The sequence below is a fragment of the Pteropus alecto genome, unplaced genomic scaffold, assembly GCF_000325575.1.
Source record: "Pteropus alecto unplaced genomic scaffold, ASM32557v1 scaffold725, whole genome shotgun sequence".
Lineage (NCBI taxonomy): Eukaryota > Metazoa > Chordata > Mammalia > Chiroptera > Pteropodidae > Pteropus > Pteropus alecto.
In genome coordinates, this window is record NW_006436637.1 from 411215 (window position 1) to 433742 (window position 22528).

At 35.4% G+C, this 22528-nt stretch overlaps 1 protein-coding gene across 2 annotated transcripts in view; it reads right to left on the reverse strand.

Moving 5' to 3' along the window:
- Positions 1 to 22528, reverse strand: part of WDR33 (WD repeat domain 33) — an 84518-nt gene that overhangs the window by 13859 nt on the left and 48131 nt on the right. For both annotated transcript variants that reach the window (XM_006913444.2, XM_015590583.2), the window contains exons 8-16: positions 5909 to 6035; positions 4708 to 4862; positions 4533 to 4611; positions 3989 to 4099; positions 3562 to 3656; positions 3262 to 3348; positions 2899 to 3038; positions 2095 to 2247; positions 367 to 1455 (exon numbers count right to left, since the gene is read on the reverse strand). In XM_006913444.2, the coding sequence (XP_006913506.1) occupies positions 367 to 1455; positions 2095 to 2247; positions 2899 to 3038; positions 3262 to 3348; positions 3562 to 3656; positions 3989 to 4099; positions 4533 to 4611; positions 4708 to 4862; positions 5909 to 6035 (2036 nt within the window). The remainder of the gene's footprint in view (positions 1 to 366; positions 1456 to 2094; positions 2248 to 2898; positions 3039 to 3261; positions 3349 to 3561; positions 3657 to 3988; positions 4100 to 4532; positions 4612 to 4707; positions 4863 to 5908; positions 6036 to 22528) is intronic.

Here is a 22528-nt window from a genome sequence, read left to right on the forward strand (position 1 = left end):
TAGGAGGTAGCTCTGTTGCTGGCAGGCCCCTGAAACACTATGCTGCAAAGGGCCCAGAAAAGAGTATAACAGACTCAGAGCCACCCATGCTTCCTCCCCAGGGCACAGTTATATTCAATTGAGAGTTAATCTTTTCTGGAAGAACATCTATTAAAAAACATAGGTTGAGAAGTAAAGAATCATTGAGATATATTTAATACTCTAATTATTGTGACTTTCTTCTTCAGTTGTGATGCTATTCTCAAGTCATTATCATCACCTGAGAGACATTTAGACCAGCTGAGACTAGTGTTCACAGCATTTGGAAGTGCCACCTCAGTGTACTTTCCCACTCTGTAATGCCTACAAATTGGAAATAAATAATACCTGATTGAAGGGGGCCCGGGGCCCATCACCTAGCAGAGCTGTTTTCTGCTGCTGGAATGGTATTGGCCCTTGAGATGGATGTGGCCCTCTTGCCGGGTTCTGCTGTCCCTGAGGTCCAGGGGGCCCTTGCATGCCACCCTGGGGTGGAGGTCCCAAAGAGCCCTGGGGCGGCCCCTGCTGACCTTGTGAGCCTGGAGGCCCTCGCAATTCCTGGGGAGGGCCCATCATTGATCCTTGGGGTGGAGGCCCCTGCATGCCTCGCATCTCCTGAGGACCTCTCATTTCCTGAGGGCCATGTCCCAGTAGTCCACTTGGAGGGTGAGGTCCTCTCATCTCTTGAGGTGGGTGGCCCATCATCATCCCTTGGGGAGCAGGACCCTGATTCTCTCGAGGGCCTGGAGGACCCTGCATTCCTCTTGGATTCAATCCCATCAGAGGTCCCTGAGACACGGGGCCTTGGATCCCTTGAGACCCTGGCCCGCCTTGTATCCCATGAGGATGAGGAGGTCCTTGCATTCCTCTGGGACCAGGTGGTCCCTGCATACCTTGAGTACCAGGAGGCCCCTGAGGGCCCATGTGACCCTGGGGACCAGGTGGGCCTTGAGGGCCTATGTGACCCTGTGGGCCAGGTGGACCCTGAGGGCCCATATGACCTTGAGGACCAGAATTACCCTGTGGTCCAGGTGGTCCTTGAGGTCCCAAAGGGCCATGAGGTCCAGGATGCCTTTGCATACCTTGTGGCCCATGTATGTCCTGAGGCCTTGGCAACCCCTGGGGTGGGCCTTGAGGCCCTTGTGGTCCCATAAATCCTTGTGGCCCCCCACCTCCCTGATGCAGTGGAGGACCTTGTGGTCCCATTTGTCCCTGAGGTCCAGGGGGTCTAAACTGTCCCTGTGGACCTGGAGGCCCCATTTGAGCCATGTTCATCGGCATCTGCTGAGATGGATGGGGCTGTTGAAAACCTTGAGGAATCTGAGACATTGGACCTTGTCCTGGAAAGGGCTGGGGTCCAAGAAGAGGGGTGCCAGATGAAGGAGGAGGCTGAATTTGCTCAGCCTGTTTCTGTGCAAGTCTTTCAATTTTAAGTTGCTAGAAAGAAAAGAAAGAAAGAAAGAAGGAATAAGCATATTTATAAATATGCCACAGCCCTAGATGACAACACTGCTGTCACTAATTTTGTTGGGGAGCTTCAAGACAAACATGAGGCATCAACCTCTTAATGTCCCAACAGTAACTAGCATCCATATAATATTCAGATAATTCTGAGGGTTCTCAAGCTTCCACACTTACTCAAGACAGCCTCTTTTTAAGTGCAGGGAAACAGCAGTCAGGATTATTTATATCCATTTTGATTAAGGAAAGCTCAATAATTTACTGGTGTTTTATCATTCTTGGTAGCTGTCAAAGGTAGGAAAAATAAGAACAAACCACCTGCTCTAGAGCTGACAGAAAAAAAAATTCTCTTATCTGTGAATAAATAAGTGAATCCATATTTAAACAATGTTGGCTTTATCTTTCCCATTAAAAATACATGTTAAACTTATGTCTATTCAGTGCTTGAATGATGTGGTTAAAAACTAGCTTCCTAACATAGCAATAAGAAATGGTGGTGCTCATCAGACCCATCTCAGGGTCCCATCCCTTCTCCTTATGAGTATTATCAATAAAAAAATGTTATCACTACTTTCTTAGATCATCTTGAATCCCCCTAGAGAGCTTCACATATACCTCAAGAAGCTGTGGGTTAGTATACTGTAACGTGGCCATTTCTTGCTCAATTTCTGCTTGTGTTTTTTTCTTCTCTTCCAATTTAATGTCCTCTTTTCTGTCATTCAGTACCTCGTTTGGGGCAGGAATTGGAACTTTATTCTGCATCCAAGCCTTGGGAAAAAAGAGAATATTAAAATATACCCTAAGTGTGTAAATTATAATGATAGAATGAGAAAACCATTCTATAACATTATTGGTTCGTTCCAACTTGGTAAACACAAGTCAGTCACCTGGTGTATTTTCTTTATTTCGAATGTTAATTCTTAGTGACACAGGAATGGAATTAGGCAAACACATTACAAGGCAGAAATTACTAAATTGATAGAAGTTGTTAAGATCCTGTGTGTTATTAAGAATGTGAAACTTGACTGCCTCTTCCAAAGGGTACACACACTTCATGTTAAGGGACAAATAAAGCAGCCAGAAGACAGACAAACAATGTAGAAGAGAGTCAACATACTCTCTCTGCTCTATGTCTTTTTTTTCTCCTTTCTTTGACAGCATGGATGATAGTAAGCAGCTGAGAATAAAAGATCTAGAAATGACTCAAGACAAACTCAGCACTAACTGCAAAGTAGCATATGGGAACTATGTCTAAGAATGCATAAAATATGGGGAAAATATTCCACAAAAGAGTCTACAGTACAGAAATACCTTCAGCAGATGAGTTAATCCAGAGAAATATATTTCTGAACTTCAATTAGACTCAGCAAGCAGAATCTCTCAGCATATGGATGAGGTGGGGCCACTTTAGTTACTCACCTGTTGGAACTGGGCAGGAATAGGTTTTGCATAAGGAACTTTCTTCTGAGGTACTTTTTTCTGATCCTTTTGCATCACCTCTTCCATTCCCCAATCTAAACCTGGAATTGTCATTTCAATTTCATTTGATTCATCTTTTCCTATAATCATAAAAATAAGTAGTTAGTCAAGAAACGAAATAAAGTGGCTACTTCATCAATGAACACATTTTTGGAAGAACAGATATAAACATTATGCAGCTTACATCACTTATATCAACATTTCTCAATGTAAATCATTTCGGCATTTTCAAAATAATATCATGAAGAAATCAGATATACAAAAATTTTATAAAAATAAATTTAGAGGTACAACTTCTCTTACCCAATTGCTCTTGTTCCATAGCTAATTTTAATTGTTCTGGTATTCCCATCCCTGGAATTACTGCTAGGCTATTAGGTTCAAGATCATCTATAAATAGAAATACATCCATTGTCAATAGAAATTTTATAAATGTAGCAGCCTAATAAAATTAACACTTTTATAAAAATGAAACCTATCACTGGTGATTTACAAATCAGTAAATGATAAAACTAAAATTTGTTTTGTAAAATCTTCTCGATACTAACATTTTTATAACAGAAAATCAGATTTCAGAGAAGGAAAAATGTGCAAGAGCCTCACCATATTCTACTCCATCTTCAGACATTCCTGGTAATAGGTTTAGATTATAACGATCTCGCATTTTATCACCTGGTCGGTTTCGTGTCCAGAATTTGCTGTCAAAATAAAAGTAATTGAATCGGGAAGGGAGGAGCATGGTTTCAATGTATCTCTGAGCACTTAACAGTACTAAGCAGTCTACTTAAATTTAAAAAGGAGAAAGACTTTTTTATACCAGAAAGCAAAACAAAATTTAAATTAAAAAGTCATATTCAATACCCAACCTCCTTCTTGTAATATATGTATTTATAAACTGCCACAAAAATGTTCCTAAGAATAATATGGAATACAAATTAATACATCAATCTATTGATAAAAAAATGTATCCATTTATTTCCTTCTGTTCCATGAATACAGTAATTCCTTGTTATTTTTATATAAAGCTTACCTAGTATGATCATTCGAGCCTGAGCAGAGAATATGTCCAAGAGGGTGCCAAGCCAGACTCCAGATCATTCCTTCGTGGGCCATCTCCATCCCACCCACTTCCTTTTCTACCCTGTAATAGCACCACAGAAAGATGTCTTTTTCACAAAAGTTACCAAAAAAAAAAAATGACGTTTTATTTTAGTGCAACACAAAGGCATCAAAGCCTATTACTTTGAATCTGGTCAATTCCACATGTTACAGGAGTACTGATTTGTTATCAGTAATATATTCTTTTACCCAAAGAGCACTTCAGAGGAGAAAGTGCTTCAAGAATGATTTCACCAATAAGAAACAAGAAAATCTGTTTTATTCACTCTTAATGACTTCTATATCCAAAAATAAAGGTGTCAAGTTTTCTATTCCAAGCTGGGTTCCCAGAATTGAAAGCTGTAGGAAGTCTCTGACACATGAACACTCAGAAAAAAATACATTATCATCTTTTACACTTTCAGATGCTCTCTTCACAAAATATATACCCTATTTACATAATAAGTGTTACATACCCAACATGCCAAAATAACAAAGAGCCATCAGACCCTCCACTGGCAAAAAGTCCTTCATGTACAGGATGCCAGGCCACAGCTGTAAAACAAAAACATGGGGAAAGACAAAATTATTAGGACCTCAGAAAGCTACAGGCAATAGTCAGAATGAGAAGTACATCTGACGGGCACTGACCTGTGGCTTCTTTCTTATGACCTCGGAAGACCTGAAGCTCTTCTTTCAAGTTTCGGATGTCAAAAAGTTTACAAAGATGGTCACGTGATGCTGTGAGTAGCCAATTGCCATTGAGATTTAATTTCACTTCCATCACTGTGTTTTTATGGGCATGACTAGAAACAAAGTACCAAGAAAATAATCTGTCAGAATTCAAAACACGTCTAAATCAATATAATGCCCATTTCTGTTGAAAAGCACTTGGGTCAAGATGGCAGGAGGCTTAGCCTAGAAGTAATAAAAGATAAAGTAACATTACAGGACCACAGTTAAAAGTATATTTGAAAGAAGTAGGTCAAAAAAAGAAATATTGTCCATTATCTAATCATTACTTTTTTTAACTAGTTAAAATAGTAGCAAAGCTTCAACTGAATAGAAAAGTTTATCTGTGAAGTACCTGAACACATAAATTATTATTCAATAAAGCTCATTAAAATTTTAAAATTCAATGAAGCTCCTCTCATTAAGACAAAGCATTTTTTAAAAAGGGCACAGGATAGTTTGAGGGTTAATTTGAACTAAAGATATTTGCAAAAGCCGAGGCCTGCACAGTGCTCATCTTCAAGGAACACTGTTCCCAAGGCATTCAAGCTGGTTGTAGCCATTGGAGGTGTGCAACAAGGCAGCCTTGCTCCAACCAGCTCAGTCTGGATATGGCTCACTTCTCAATCAGAAGGACCAGGATACAGATACTTGGTCAAAAGAATGTTAACAACATGTTAACAACATATTCATATCACTGCGAATGTTCAAAGAGAAAATTTTAAGTACCTGAGACAAAAAATGAGAACGAATTCAAAAATAGAGGAAAAACTTCTCTTTAAATAGAAATAGTGGAGAAAGGTACCAAAATGTATTAGAGGAGAGACAGTATGTCAGAATGGTAATAAATACCTCCTCCTCATATTCCTCCCCACCCAACTACCTCCACAATACCCAAATTAAGTTTAGATATATGTGGCAGAACAAAAATCAAGTCTTATTTCATTAGAAATTCTGAGGTAAATCATATTTAATTAATAAAAAGGCTAGATACAAGTCCATCTGTTGTCTACATTACTTTTTCAGGAATACATGAGAGGAGAGAAAGATAAAAGTTAAAGGATACAGGTAGTTTTGTTCCCCTTTGTTTAGGAACCAAGATGCAGTTCCTATCACTTACAGTGTTGCAAGACTCTGCCCAGTCTTGGGATCCCAGAACTTGATTGGCTGTTGACTATCTTTACTTCCTGAAACAACTAAGCCTTTTGTTGGATGCCAGTCTACACATTTCACATCAGCACCATGCCCTGTCGGAAACAAGTTAAGATAAAAACCTAATCAGTCATATATATTTAAAGCAAGACTCCATTCTAACTTAAACCACAGTAGAGAAATCTATTAAATGTTTTAATCCTGGTGCTCAGTCATCTTAAACTTTTAAAAAAGACTTTTTGGTCTTTGTACCTGGAAGTCTTATGGATATACAGCCACCTCTTTCTATGCTAACATGCACAGGGACCACTCTTCTTCTGAAACTAAACTCATCTTCTCACCTACTTGTTGATAGGCTAGTCAAGGCTTTTTGGAGCTACATCTGTCAAGCCACTGTATATGAAGTTTTCTGAACTTTTCATGTTGTTCCTGTATTATCCTATTAGGCAAGATTCTTGTCATTCACTTTAGTTTTCCCACTTTGCAGTAGTCGTACGTCCTAAATTCAGGCTCAGACTCCATTCTTCCTAGATGTGGTGACAGGAAAAGTATTCCATCTTTCTGATCCCATTTACTCAAATGCAGAATGATAAAAATAATCCCTGTTCCATTCACACATCAGATGAGATGATAATAAAAGATACCCTATTGAGGAATTACTATATGCTAGGCAATATATTGAGCACTTGCATCACCTGTTGTAAGTATCACAAAATCCTGAGGAAAGTATTACATTATCTCTATTTCACAAGTGAAAAAATAGAAAGACATGTCCTACATTCCAAAGCTAGTCAACAAGAACAGGAGCTGGGATCTGAACCTGGCCTACAGGATCCCAGAGACAGTTCTCCTAACTACAGTGTCAGAACAGGCGGTCACATCACAAATGCAGTAGATTGTTACTAAAAATCATAAAAGTGAAAATCAGAATCTGTAAAACTGAAGAAATGATCTTTGAAAAATTGGGTGCTGTACAAAAAGAGCCCCAAGAATATTTTTTACAGCAAAGTGCACAAAGAAGCAGGTTAAAAGTGAGGTAAAGAGCATTTGAAACAGCTCCTTCTCTGACATGGATCAAACCAAGCTTCTAATGAAGTTTAAGGTGGGAAGGAGAAGGATATAGAATAGAAAAATAGGGAAGTAGAAAAGAAGGAAGAGATGGTTCTAGAGGCATCAGAAAGTGAATTTGCACCAATTCAGAAGGGGAGTAATTCGCATCTCAAACAGGCATGGACTTATATCTAAAGACAATACTCCATGCTGGTAAGCATGTAAGGAGATACCAATTCTCTGAAGAACAGATTGGCAATGTGTATCGAAAGCATGAAAAAGTACATATCCTACAACTCTATAACCCCATGTCTCAGAATTTACCGTAAGAAAATGATGGATGTCCAAAAAGTTTTGTCTAGAAGTATGTTTACTGATACAGCTTATTTTTAAATGCCCTTGAATAGGAAACAAATATATTGCAAAATAAATTTCAGTATGGCATATGTGCTCAATGGAATATGATGCACCTATTACAAATGATAACAGAGATAATTTAATTATATTAAAACATTCACAATACTGTTTATTTTAAAAAACACCAGTATGTACAACATTCTTGATGACACCATTGTAAAAGGCAAACAAACTAGTAACATGAGTGACTGTGTGTGAACATCCATACAGACAGGGAAAAAGGGCAAGAAGTCTAGATACCAAACTGTTAACAGAAATAATATTAAGCTGAGTAGTGGTATTAAGGTGATTCTTATTTCTATTTTCCATTTTTATATTTCCTACAATGAACATACATTATTTTGTAGTGGGGATATTAAGCTGGGAAATGGGAAGAGAGGTCTGGTTTTGTTTTGATTTTTTATTTTAAAAAAAAGAACTTACAATGGACAAACTGAATAAAAATACAATTCAGTCCCCCAGCTCTCTGCTTGCCTTAATAACTTCGGATGCAATTAAGGATTTGATCCTAAAAAGATATGGCCAGGGAATTTAAAAACTTATGGACCATTATCACCTAAAATTAAATATTATACATATATATTTCAACCAAATTTGACTGGAAAACACATGAGAAAGCACTTTTAAAATATGATGCACTACGGAAAAAAGTTTATATTCTTAGTAGCCCTCTCTACCCTCTGGAACACTTCTGTTACATGAAGAAAGTATATCTGTTTAAAGAAGTATATGCAAAAACATAAAAACTATCAATCCTTAAAAAAGGAACAAAATACTTTTTAGCTGTTTTAATTTTTTTTGAAGTTTTCCAAAATGTATTTAAGAATTCAAGCAAGTCATGAATCCCATCCATCCTTTTCTGTTAAATAAAATTTACCCATATCCATATATGTCACTAATATAAATCAAATTGATTGATGCTGATTCTTGGATATTTTATTAGTCATTATTCTTAATAATAAAAATACTACTAACAAACACATATACTTCTTATATATGGTACTATTCTAAGCAAAGTATATGTACTGACTCATCATCTTACATATGAATACTACAAAGTACATACAGATTAAATAAATTGCCCACAATCATAGAGCTGATGTGTGATAGAGCAGACATCTGAATGCAAAGAGCTGGCCTCTGAGCTACTGCTCTTAACACCTATTCTATACTTCCTTATTAGATGTGAAAAGAGTTACAGGAGGAAAAGAAAACATGTACCTTCCCATTCGCTTCAATAATGCATAAAGACTCACTGAAGGACCCTTCACTATATACTGTTTGGTAATTTTTAAATATTGAAACATAAAAACAATCTATTGAGAAAAAAATCAATTTAAAAAATTTAATTTACCAACTAACAGTGGATTAATTACCTCTGGAAAGTGTGTATGAAATCTTTACAAGTAGCATATAATATTTTTATAATTTTATTAAAAAATAAAAGAGGCTGGATGGACCTAGAGGGTATTATAAAATTATTGCTAAAAGAAATGTCAGACAGAGAAAAACAAATACTGTATGGTTTCACTTATATATGGAATCTAAAAAGCAAAATAAATTAACAAAACAGAAAAAACTCATAGGTACAGAGAACAAACTGAAAGTCACCAGATGGGAGGGGATAAGGAGACAGGTGAAAAGGTAAAGGGGATCAAGAAGTACATACTACTAGTTATAAAAATAACCATGAGGATGTAATGTACAGCACGGAGAATAAAGTCAGTATCGTAATAACTATGTGTAGTGCCAGGTGGGTACTAGACTTATTGGAGTGATCACTTCGTAAGATATAGTGATCATATGTTGTACACCTGAAACTCATATTTTATGTCAATTACAATTAAAAAGAAATTTTTTAAAAATGAAAAAAATGAAAAAAATGGAAAAGGAAAAATAAATTAAGCTGGCATAGAAGCAAATCAACTGCTTCCTTCTTCAGAGAAAAAAAGCTAAGGAATTCCCAATGAGGTGACAAAAACGATTTGAAATGATAAAATTTTGCTCTCTCATGTCAATGTTGATATATTTAGATGCAGAAAAATCAGACTAGAAGAAACTTAGCCTAAGGGAGTAATTTAAAAGGATTTTTAAAAACATATTTAAAAGATGCTATTTGAAGCCTTGTTCATAATTGTGAAAAAGTAAAAACAAATTTTAAAAGTGGAATGATTAAAAGAACTAACTGTACCATAGCCAAAAAAGAGAAGATGAAGATTCTGGGAACAAAAAAAACTCAGGAAATGAACTTTTGAAAAGCAAATGAAATAATATCTGCATGAACTGTGCATATGGTATGAGGATGATGAAAATGTATATTCATAATTACAAAAATGTAGATACAGATAAGCAGGGAACGAAAATTATATTGGAATAGTGGAAACAAAGGTCGAGTTTTGCTGTTCACATTTCCTCTGGTATATTGTGGTTTTAACCATAAATAACATGGGTCATATTTTTTGTGTATGTGTGAACTTTTCGATATACTTTTTAAATGAGAAAAAAAATACCACTAAATGCAGTTTATTTTGCTAAGTAATATTTTCTCTATTAAATTAGCAAAAATTAAATTTGGTGACACCCAGTGTTAATAACAGTAATAGACACCCTCATCTCACAATTGGTTGGAAAGTAAATTAGTACAACTTTTTGGGGAGTCCATACGGCCACATCTACCAAAATGTTAAATGTTCATAGTCTTTCATTCTGTAACTCCTTTGCTAGGAATTTACACACCAAGATTTATGTACAAAAATATTTATTACACCTTGTTTGAATTGCAAGACTGGAAATGACCTAAAGATCAATCAATGGAAGGTGATTTAGGAAAATTAAGGTAAATCCATATAGGTGAATTCAATACACCTGTTAAAACTGAGGCAGAAAGAGGAAACTTTCTGGGGTGATAAAATGTTCCATATCTTGATTATGGTGGTGGTTACAAAAAAATGAAGCAGAGAAAAGAGACTTTTTGAAGAGACTGAAATGTTATCTTGATTATGGTGTATATATTTGTCAAAACTCATAGAAATGTACACCTAAAAAAGGGCAAATGTAACCATATGTAAATTAAACCTCAATAATGGACATTCAAAAAAGAAATGCTAATTAAGCTGGTAAGTTTTTTAGGAAGAAGAAATGGTGTGGGCATTTATTCTTCTGTTCTGCTTCAAGTTTTTATTTTTAACATGCGCTTTTATTTTTTTATTCGATGGAAACTGTCTTTGGTTTCCCTCTATTCAAAATTCATGAGAATGACTGATATCAATTTGTACCTCTGCCAAGAAAGAAACAGCCAGTGTATATGGTCCCAGGAAGATGTGCTTCAGAGCCTCAGTGGGATATGCATTTTATCATTGATTGCTCTCAGACTCAGTATGGCTGAATTAAGTTTCAAGGATACTATGGGTTTTGTGAACTGCATGCCATATATAAAAACTTAACTTATATAAATTATTATCTCATAGAAAAATGATTAAGTCCCTAACACATGGTTTATCAATGTCAACCCTTAACTAACCCTAAGAATGCCTCTACACTCATTTTTATCACTTCAAAGGTTCAGAATTTCAGGATAAAATCAAAGTTCTTTGTCATGCCCAAACATGGAAAGTCCAAGAATATAGTATTTGCAATGCTGAAATAATTAATACACTTAATGAAAAATTCATTCAAGTGACAATTATTTTTATGACCTAGTGACTATAACATGGTCATTAAAAACATCTTGCTAATGGCTCAAGATTTTAGGACTACAAACTTCTTACCAATGAAAGACCAAGTATTGTTTAAAGTGGTATCTAATTAAACCTTTCAGAATCAAGCTTGTAAAAAATATGAAGACAAAGCCCTCAACACCAAACCTGTTCCAGATCCTACAAACCCTACCACAGAAACAAGATGAAGCCCTGTGTGGGACTGACAGTAGTCTACAAGTTGACTAGTAAACACATACAATCCTCAGCAGGATGGCAGAGCTTAAAGAAGCCAGAGACACAGGCCCTTGGTTACCAGGTAAAGACTCCGGGATCTTTGGGAGAAGGTCATAGTACCTAATCCATACTTGACTGCAATTAGAAACAGAGAATATGCTTAAAGAAAGATTTCAACATTGAGACTTGCAGTTTCAACTGCCAAATTCTAAAATTAAGAGGCCACTTGCAAATCACTAAAGAACAAGAATGTCACAGTAAATCTATGTTTGGAATTTTCTTTGAATACTTACAGTTAAGAATTTAACTTGCACTGTCCAATACAGTAGCTATTAGCCATATGTGGCTATTTAAACCTACTTTAAGTTAAAAATGAGATTCCTCAGCAATCTTTCAGGTGCTCAACAGCCACATGTGACTAGTGGTTAGTATACAGGACAGCAGAGATACAGCATATTTCCATTATCACAAAAAGCCCTATTAGACAAGACTGATTTCAACTAGTCATTTTAAAGAAAGTTTCTCCTTAAATTCTCATAATCACATTACTTTTATTCAGTATTGCAGTTACGCAATAAACAGCAATAACAAAAAAATTATCTTCAATAGACACTAGAGCTAGAGAAAACCTGCAAAATTATACTGGCCTGTAATTGTTACATAAGAGAAAACTGAGGCCTAAAAGGGTTAAATCAGTGGCCAGAGGTAGCTTGAGTTCTTCCCATTCCAATCTTCCCTTCACCTCACTAAATATATAACATCCAAATGAAGTAGCAGATTAGCTCCTTTTGTTTTGTTTCACTCATCAATCAACTTTCGCTTCCTCAAATGTAACTGAGGAGGTTTTAGAAGACAAATTTTGGTATATCTTTTCACCTGAGAACTATATAAGGAAAACATTAGGAATAAAATCTAAAAATTATATAACTAAGTACTTTCAACCATCTGAGAAGTAATCAGATTGATTTTGAAGATCAGGGTCCAGTAAAAATAAAGTAGTGTGGCAACTATGACTTAACTCCACTCAAAGAAATTCCAAATTAATCTAACCATAGTGGGTAACTTTTAGAGGTTAAGCCTCAAGGGCAATTAATTTTGCATCATTCCTTAGCTAGCTAAACATTTCTTCCGGGGGTCCTAGCAAAATGAAAGTTAACAGAATTTGCATCTGTTGGAGACAGGTGGCATTGCTTTGTGGATTAACCTGTCTGACATACCAGAATTGTTTAACACATTACTTCATAATAATTATTTGCAAAAAGCAGTCATTAATTGTGCTTTAGAATTTGTACCGGAGGGAAGGTAAACAATTTTACTTATTCCACTTGATCATTCTTTCACATGTTCATTTATGTCCTCTTTCACTCGTTTATTAATTCAAAATAAGTGTGCACAACATATATTGGGCTCCTATTATGGGTGCTCGATCTCTAAAATATGTGATCAAAATGAGGGCTGAACACTGAGGAAGTATTTGTACAATCACACAGTCCAGGTACAAGAACTTTAAAGAAAATTAACACTTAGAATAAAAACGTTTCTGAATAAAGACTGAAATTAAAACAATTAATGCAGGTTTTAGAGAACTTTCCCCACAAAGCAAAACAGAAAAATCTTTTTTAAAAAATGTTACAAAACTATGCCTGAAATAATAGCAAGGTGCAGAATGCAAAAAAAAAAAAATGTTTTCTAACTAATAAAAAAAAACTTCATGTTTTTTAAAGGAGATCCTAAAAATGCAATGTTGATTCCTTAATAAACCCTAAAATTCTAAGAATAACAGGATAAATGGGTTAGTCTTTAGATATATGGTTAACGGTTCTAGACTTACTTTTGTAGAAAGTGGAGTGTTCCTTCTTGATTATTTCCTTTCTCTCTCAGAACCATAAAGTGTAGTGCAAGGAAAGATAGAAGCCAGTAAGGGAAAAGGGTTGTTTCTGAACTCTTTCCTTATAAGGAGGAGGCTCCCTGGCTTCTGTGAAATTGTATGTAAACTTTGTGCCCAAGCATTTTTTGAGAACTTCACCTCTCCGCCACAACCTCACCAGATGCCAAGGGATCTGTCATCCCATACAGGTACACAGCCTGCCTTAGAACAATGCATTTGACCCCAAGGCTCGGTGAACAGTCTTAAAACCAATATGTAGTTTTTATTCGAAGGTCAGCAATAGTGTCCATTTTCCCATTTTATTTTTCCTGGATCAGACCATTATAGGAACAAATCTTAAAAAAAGTTTCTTTTATACATAAATTACAAAAAGCACCAAAATTTTCTAATACAGGAAGAAAAAAAGCAAACAAAGAATTCAAGTAGCATCTTGTACAACATTAACTGTTATTCAAGAAAATGTATTGAACATTAATAACAAACTCAGGCTACTTCCAGCCCCAAGAATATAAAATGTTAACAGATGAGTTTAGGGTATATGTAGCCATGGTCCACAGATAGACACTTCAGTAGGTCAGCGAACTCAAGACTTTAAAAAATTATGAAGCATAAGTAACTTATATGCTGGTCAATGAATATGCAATTTATTAGCGTTTTGCCTTCCTTTTTTGTAAATGATTTTAAACTTTATCCAACAAACATCAACTAGAAGTGATTACTATCAGTATCTTTGTTAACTAAATCGAGAAAGTTACATTAGCAAAAAAAAAAAACTATAAAATTAAATGGAAAATTCTGGAAAGAGTACACAGAATCATGGGGAAAGAATTCTATGGTCAAAAGTTGGGCATTGCTAAATTTCTTAAACTGACAAGTTTCTTTCCATGTCTCAGAGCCTCCAGTGCTTTTAATATACATTACAAATCAATAGGTGAGAATTTAATCATGAGCTTTTTTTCTCAGAGTACTTCCAAATCCCTCAGAAGACCAATCTGGAAAATTTTGAAATACTAGTTTATGTTGTCTGGAAATGAAGAACCTAAATTCAGGAGTGGACATCTCTGAGGAAGGAGAGGAAGGGCATTAAAGAGGGACACGTTAACTGTAATGTGTACTTCTTTTTTAAAAAAAATCAGAAGTATGGCAAAATGTAAGAATTTGACAGCATAAAATTGTTTATTGGCTTATAAAAAATTGTGAAATGCATGGTGTCAGAAAAGCACCTAATATACAAACATAAAAACTCAAATGGAATAAGGAGGCAGATATATCATAAATTTGACAGTCTCCTACTACCTAAGTCATACATTTAATTTGCATATGCAAGTAAAATCATTTCTATTTATTTGTATTATGTATTTACATGGAAGACCAACAAAAGCTGACCTAAAAGAAATTGTTAAGCTAAAAACTGAAAAAATTAAGCATACATCTCATATAATTAATGCCATGTAACTACTTCTGGCATCAAAGTGAGAAAGTTTTTAGGAATATACGACTATATATACAATTTCTGAGTCCAATAAAAACAAACAGATGCATAAGTTTTGCTGAAACTTATGTGTCAGACTGCTGTTCAACTTATACAATAATGTGGGAGAAGGGCATAAACAGAGAAAAGCACAATTTCCACTTGAGTCAATCTTAAAGATTGTATTTAGAAAAATCTTGAGGCTTATGAAAGGGAGAAAAACAATCGGGGGAAAACTGATATAATGGGAAAATCTTTATTTTTTTCCCCCCAAAACACTGCCTATAAGTGTATAACATGTAAGTCAATCCTCTATATTCTTCAGTTACAATAACCAGAAAGAAGCAACTGCAGCATGTTTTGTGCCAACCAGCAAATTCCCTTTTGTTGGCTTTTTTAAAAAATGTACTACAACACACATACACACACACACACACACACACACACCACACACGACATGTAAGTATCCTCTATATTCTTCAGTTACAATAACCAGAAAGAAGCAACTGCAGCATGTTTTGTGCCAACCAGCAAATTCCCTTTTGTTGGCTTTTTAAAAAAATGTACTACAACACACATACACACACACACGCCACACACGCGCGCGCGTGACTATTTTGGAGAATATTCATCAAAGAAGTTTAAAGGGAAAGAATGCAATAACCAAATATTACTTGAACTTCATTGCTGTTGTGCCCTCCAATTGCTTGATATTAATGTCCAATATCACAAAGCACTTCTGTCATTTGTCTGGGATGGGAGATACCTGGTGTCCCACACACAATGCAAAAACCAGCAGCAAAGTTTTTTATAAGAGAGGGTGCACTGGGGTGTGTATGTGTGATCAGACAGTCAAAAGGTTCTCTAGTAAACATTTCTGCACACATTCACCATTCAATAGTAATACACAGACAGTATAACATTCTTCTAAAGGATCAAGAAAAGCAACACAGATTCATCACTTGAAAAACTAGAATATGTAAAAATCAAAAAAACTTTTAAAAGAATGATGGGAGTCCGCCAATACCAAGACTCTCAGAAAGAGCAGTACCTATATAGCATTAATAGTAGAGTAATTAGTGCCAACAGATACCTTGGCCAACAAGGAAGTGATGCCATGACTGAAACTCTGAATAAAGCAGAACCAAAAAAGGAAGACGAGATGTTTTAAATGACACTTTAAGGCACTTTTAGGGTAGATCTTTCTTCTGAAAACGAGGTAAAACAAAATAAACTGGTTCACCCTCAAGTGGCCAATTAAGCACAGGTTTTTTTGTTTTTTTTTTTAATTAGTTTCAAGTATACAGTACAATGGTTGGTCATTTATATAGTTTATGAAATGATCCCCCCAATTACTCTACCTTACCTCTAGCTCCACACATAGCCATTACCTTACTACTGTTACAGATTTTTAAAGTTGGAAGATACATAAAAGCAATGAATAATCCTGACCAAAGATTATGATAGTAATCATAGCCATGCACAGCATCAACTGCACTCTGAATCTCTTACTTTAAACAGTTATCTTCTTGGATATAGTTGCACGTTGTTGGTAAATGTGGCTCCTTAGAGTTCTGACCATCTACTACTGCTTACCACTTGGAAAGGAAGGACAGCAACAACAGCAAAGTTATGGAAACTTACCTGTATCAGAACAAGGTTATGTGAACTCCAAAATATTGCTTAGGAGTGGGTGTCTATCATATGATCCCAAAAGGCTATGTAATTTCTAGCTATTAGTAAGAATTTTTTTCTATAAAGGAGTAACCTGAGATGACATTACATTCCAATAGGATCCTGATAATTATTTCCATTTGTTTCAAAGAAATAAGATAACAGAAAATCTCAGTTGAGGTTTCCTAGTTACCTAGTTTCCATTACAGTAAAAACATATTCCAACAAAATAAATACCCATTAGTCCAAAGTGATTAAAATAATTGAATAAATAAATAAGAGGGGGAGAAGAGCTAAATCTTTAATGTGTGAAAATTCCAAATAACTTATGTAGTTACTTCACCCTTGAGGATGCGGAACACAAGTTCCCATCTCTTAAGTGTGGGCCGTGCATCATGACTTCCTTCCAAAGACTATAGTATGAAAAGAGGGAAAAAGTAGCCTTACAGTGGAGAACTCCAATAAACACTGACTCAACTGGTGATCAAGGTCATCATCAAGTCATATTAATAATATAAACACCTTCCTCTGATGTGATGAAAATGGCACTTTACCCTCTTTGATCTTCCTCCCCAAATCCCATAAAAACCAAACCAAATCATGAGAAAAACATCAGATAAATCCCAATTGAGGGACATTCCAAACTATCATAAAACTTTTCATCAACACTCTAGCTACAAGACAACAGCGTACAAAATCTTGACAGAACTAAAGTGGGGAAAAAATGTTGAAGCTAGAATTCTCTAACCAGCCAAAGACTCATTATAAAAGCAAGCATGAAATGAAAACATAATAATTTTTTAAAATTTTGCCCAGACTTCAGAAAGAAAAAAAAAGCTTTACCATTCTAGAAATGTGAAAATCAAGTGATGCTTATTAGGAAATGTGAAAATCCAAACCAGTTCAAATTAATATTATGAAGAATGCCAGCATTTCCTTGTGGTTTTAAAAATCTAACTCTTCTTCTACTTTACTGAATGAATGAATGAATAAATGATGAAAAGCCCAGAGAGAAAAATTACACATAGTATTAAAAATCACAATTATGTTCTTAAGGAAAGCAAATCAATGTTTTATTTTACCCTCCTCAATGAGCAGTACACCAAGAGTGAATCACAAAAATTCTCATTTCCACAATCTGCTATACTTCCTTCCCATAGGAAGAAATAACCAATAGATGAAATCAGCTTTCTCCAATAGGAGCACAGGTACAATGTCAAAATACTTTTATTTATTTGAAATCAAGGAAAGGGACATGTTAAATATAATTCATGTAAGTACCATGTTTAGTGCTCCTATGCTATACAATGGCTAAGAGTAAATTTGGAGTAAACCTGATCTGTTTAAACCTCAGGTGTCACTTACCAGTTATAGCGTTATGTAATGTACTTATTAACCCATGCTATCTATGTCTTAATAGTTTCATGTGTAAAATGAAGACTACTCAACAATTGGGTTGCTTCAGGAATTAAATAAAGCACTTCGCATCATGCCTAGCACACATTCTGAATGGTCAATAAAAGCTCTTATTCGATCCAATTTCTGCCCTGAAAAAGCTCATCATGGGGAGAGATATTTCCATAGAGTTAGTTATCCAGCAAAAGCTGTTACTACTATGAACAGAATACAAGAAAGCAGAAAATGGCTCAATTTAAGAGTATTTGCCCAAAGTGAAACTTCTAAAGACTTTAATTTCAGTTTTCAAATGACCCCTGAGAAAAGAACATTGGGTTCTAATTATCAACATCTAACCCAAATATTAGACTTGATCTAGTGCCATACATCTCTCAGAACTAGAAAACCTAAAAAAGGGGCCATCACTGCCTTTGTTTTGACTATGTTTTAAGTAACTATGAAAAAAAATAATACTTTTGATGTAACTATTGATTTTACCACATTAAAATACAGTCTCCAATACTGACATACCAATCACTTCCTTTTTCATTTATGGAGTAAATGTCTGATGATTCTCTCCAAATTTTCTCAATTTTAAAAATATTTATTCATTTCTAGGGGTACAAAATAATCCTACAGAAAAAATATGAGGTTTAACTTGTCTCTCAGTTATTTTACTTGATCACTTACCTCTAAATCCAATAGTGCCATGGATTACCTTAAGCAATGGAGAAAGTAGGAAGAATACTAAGAAGGAAGTAAGGGAAATTGTTTCAAGGTCACTAATGTAAGAAAGGAATTGTGTATTGGAATAAATCATGATTTTAGTACTAGGTGAAATGATGTATGCCCCTCCCTAAATTACTGTCAAATGATTACAGTGGGTGCGCACTTGTTTCCCAAAACTGATACTGACCATAAATTTAATGAAAATTCAAAAAACTTCAACCCAAATGTGGGCATTCTCCAAAAATAGATAGGCTCATACTGAGAATAAACCAGAACAGAAAAATAAAACTCAAAATACACAGAAGGCTATTAGGGCCTTAAAAAGACACTAGGCTCAGTCACAGCTCAGTGATAACAGCTATGATGCTGTAATGAGGGTAATTACAGAACTCTCCACACAGCAACTTGTCTAGGCCCCTCCTGACTTCCCATTTATATAGAGTAACTGCCTTGAGCTAAAGCCAGACAACTGCTTCTAAACTAAGCAAAGGAAGTCTGAGAAGAAACTCTAGAACAGGATTTAAGGCTGGAAAGGAAAGCAGCTCAAACTTGTGGCAATGTCACACTATGACTTGAAGGAGGAAAGGAGAAGGGAGGGGAGAGAAAACAATAAACAGGAGGGAGAAGAGACAGGAGAGGGAAGGGGAAATAGGGAGGATGAGAGAGGAGAAAGAAAGGTAGGGCCACCAAAGAGTGATATGAACTAAGCACTCCACCTCAGAATGCTATCCATTTACTTTGGCAATTGTGGCAGTTCCCATTTACTCCAACAGTGTCTTTCCCCATTCACTCACTATTACACACACACACACACTCTCTCTCTCTCTCTCTCTCTCTCTCTCTCTCGCTCTCTCTCACACACACACGCGCGCGCACACGAGTCCACAGTGAGGTCTACTATTCAGGGGAGGAGCCTTTTGGATAAGTGGACTTCATTGCAAAAGAAATGCAAGACAGCTACTTATACTAACCAGAACAAATCTTCATTCAAATATTTGGCCAACCAAGGATCCTTGGACATTTGAGAAAAATCAAAGAGAAGAGAAAGACCAGCCAGCATAAAGAAACAGATTAAAAGATTCTAGAGAAAACAAGAATAGACTAAACCAAACCAAATACACAAACACCTCAATTATGCTAAAAGTTTTAAAGGGTAGAGTCATTTAAAACAAACAACAAAACAGGCCACTATAAAAAATGAAAAGACCAGAGAACCACTAGATCCTGGAAATTACACAGTTGATAAAATAAAAATTTCATTAGAAGGGCTGATTGGGCATGACTGAAGATAGTATTCTGAAAGATAAAATAGAAAAAATCTCCCAATACTTAAGAATACAGAAATAGAAAATGTGAAAGAAAACATAATACAAGGTAGGTACCAAAAGGCCCAACATTTACATATTAAGAGTTCCATAAGACAAGCAAAGATGGGAAATGATAATCCAAAAAAAAAAAAAAAAATCCTTTGAATGGAATAGATTTGAGATTCTAAGTTAAAGTGAACCAAGAAAGATGAAGTTTATAATACATCCATATTCACAGTTAAAAAAAAAAAGTTCAGAGAAAAAGAGATCATTTAAATAAAACATGTTCCTAGAGGAAAACCAGGTTGCATACAAAATTATGAGACTCCGAACAGCATCTGACTTCTCAGCAAAACTGATAGAAGACAGTGGAGGCTTTCAAAAGTCTGAGGGGAAAGCATTTCAAACCAAGAATTCTCTACCCAGATAAACTATGAGTTGAGTATGGTGGCAAATTCTAGACATAAGAATTTTGAAATTTACCTCCTGAGCACTGCAAAAATATTCTGAAACATTATTTTGAAAACGTGTTTTCAATCAAACTGGAAAAAAAAAGAGTGGCCTTAAGACGGGAAGGCAAAGAAATCCCAGTATAACTGCAGTAAGAATACGATTAGTCCAAGTAAGTGCAGACATCGAAGAACTTAGTAAAGAATGTATGTCTTCAAAAATAAAAACAAAATTCACTCACTATAATTACAAAATTAAAAATCGTGGCATTATTTTCAACAATTTAGAGGGCAGATTGAAGATAACAATCTCATTGGATCTTGACATTCTTCAAGAAAAACTTTTAACTGCCAGAGGGTTTATTATAATAAATCCAATTATACTATTTGGCTCTGCAATCAGTAGTATCATTACTAGTACTGATACAACTTATCGGTTTTTATTTTTCAGAATTTTAAAGTTAAAAGAAATCTAAAACGATGTTTAAGGGATAGACAGACATTGAGAGGCATAGATTTCCTTATGTAACATAATGGTGAGTCAATGTATGTTGCCTTGACGTTGGCAGCCCCCGAAATAAAGGACTAAGAACATTTAAACCTATAAAGAACCATCAGCACAATTCACTAACAAAGCCTGGGAGGTAGAAGGGACAATGGTGGTGTAGATACATGAAATTCCTCATCTTTCATGAAAGTACAGAGACACTGTGGCAGAGAGATATACCAAGAAATATTATGTTAAATTATTTTAAATTCTGATGGTAACCACAAGAATAAATTTTTTTAAATTAGGCTAAAAAGATGATGTCTGGGGAGTGGTGAAAAACTGGCCAATTTCTACATTTCAAATTCCATCTCTGTATGGTGTTGAGAAAAGAATTTACCATGAGTACATATTATTTATAATTTCAAAAAAATGTTACATTTTTAAATGGTAGTAATTTCCTAAAACCTTAAATCCTATATTATTTCTAATTTTTGGCTAGACCACAACAACATTCTTAAACTTTATCATTAATGACTACAGGACAGTGAGGATAACTCAGAAGTATCTTCCAAAAGTTTAAATATTCATAATCTTTGATCCATTGAGTTTATCGTTAGGAGTCTATCCTAAAGGAAAATTTACATGAGTGGTAACAAATATAAAGGTACAAAGAAGCTTAGTGCACAACTATGTCTTAGCAAAAACTTCTTGCAAATCCTAAATGTTTACCAATGAGAATCGTTAAGTAAGTTTCGGTAGACACATGCTAAAGAATGTTACAGAGCAGTAACCTCAAAAAGTCTGGGGTAGTAATGATAAGGAAAGATGACCATGATATATTGTGTCATGAGAGACAAATAGCAAAATAACATATGTAGCATAAATGCCATTCCGTGTAGTTCTTTCAAAAATCATTTTGTATACGCCTAAGAATTGTAGGAACATACACACCGAATTATTAACAGTGATGATCTCTGAATGTGAGACTGGTGAAAAAGAAAAGACACTGACTTTTTATTTCTAATTGTTTGAACTTTTTGTAAATGTTTATTACCTTTGTAAAAGCCAAAACCTAATGTTACTTCAACATTAATCTCATCCAATTCTTTCCTTACCTTTCCACCCCTCCATTCCCCCCAAACACTGTTGCACCACAGATCTCAGCCTTCCATATTGCACAGAGTAAAACGCGTGAATCCAGACCTTACAATTCTCTCCATGCGACAGAGAATATACTTGACGCCCTGCATGACTGATGAAAAAATGGATCTTAATGTTGCTTTTGGTCTTCAGCTTGTTTGCTTACGGAATGGTGCTGCTAATAAAGTCAAGGTATAAGTGACATCCCCATATAGGTCATTAATTGTTAATGCCTCCGGCATGCGTTTTTATTCACCATCTGCCATCTTCCTGGTGACAGGACAACAAGATGTGGAAAGATCAAAGTAAATCCATTTTAACTAATGGAAACACTTCATAAAACATTCTGATAGTGGGCTTCGTTTGCATGGTTGTATTCTGAAGAACACATTTGTGTATGTGTATGACCACAGTTTATACATTTCTTTTCCAGTCAACCCACACATAAATCACTAAATTGTGCCATCGACATTTCCCAGAGAGAGAATATCTGCAGCAACAACAACTATCTGTGAGAGCACTGTGACGTTAGGGCTTTTGGGACAAGGAAGTTCTCAGTTTCTGGTCTTTCTCATTTTCAGCCATCACACTGAACACAAAATCGAAGTAATGTGGCAGAGTGAAGGCTTCTCAACTTTAACTGTAC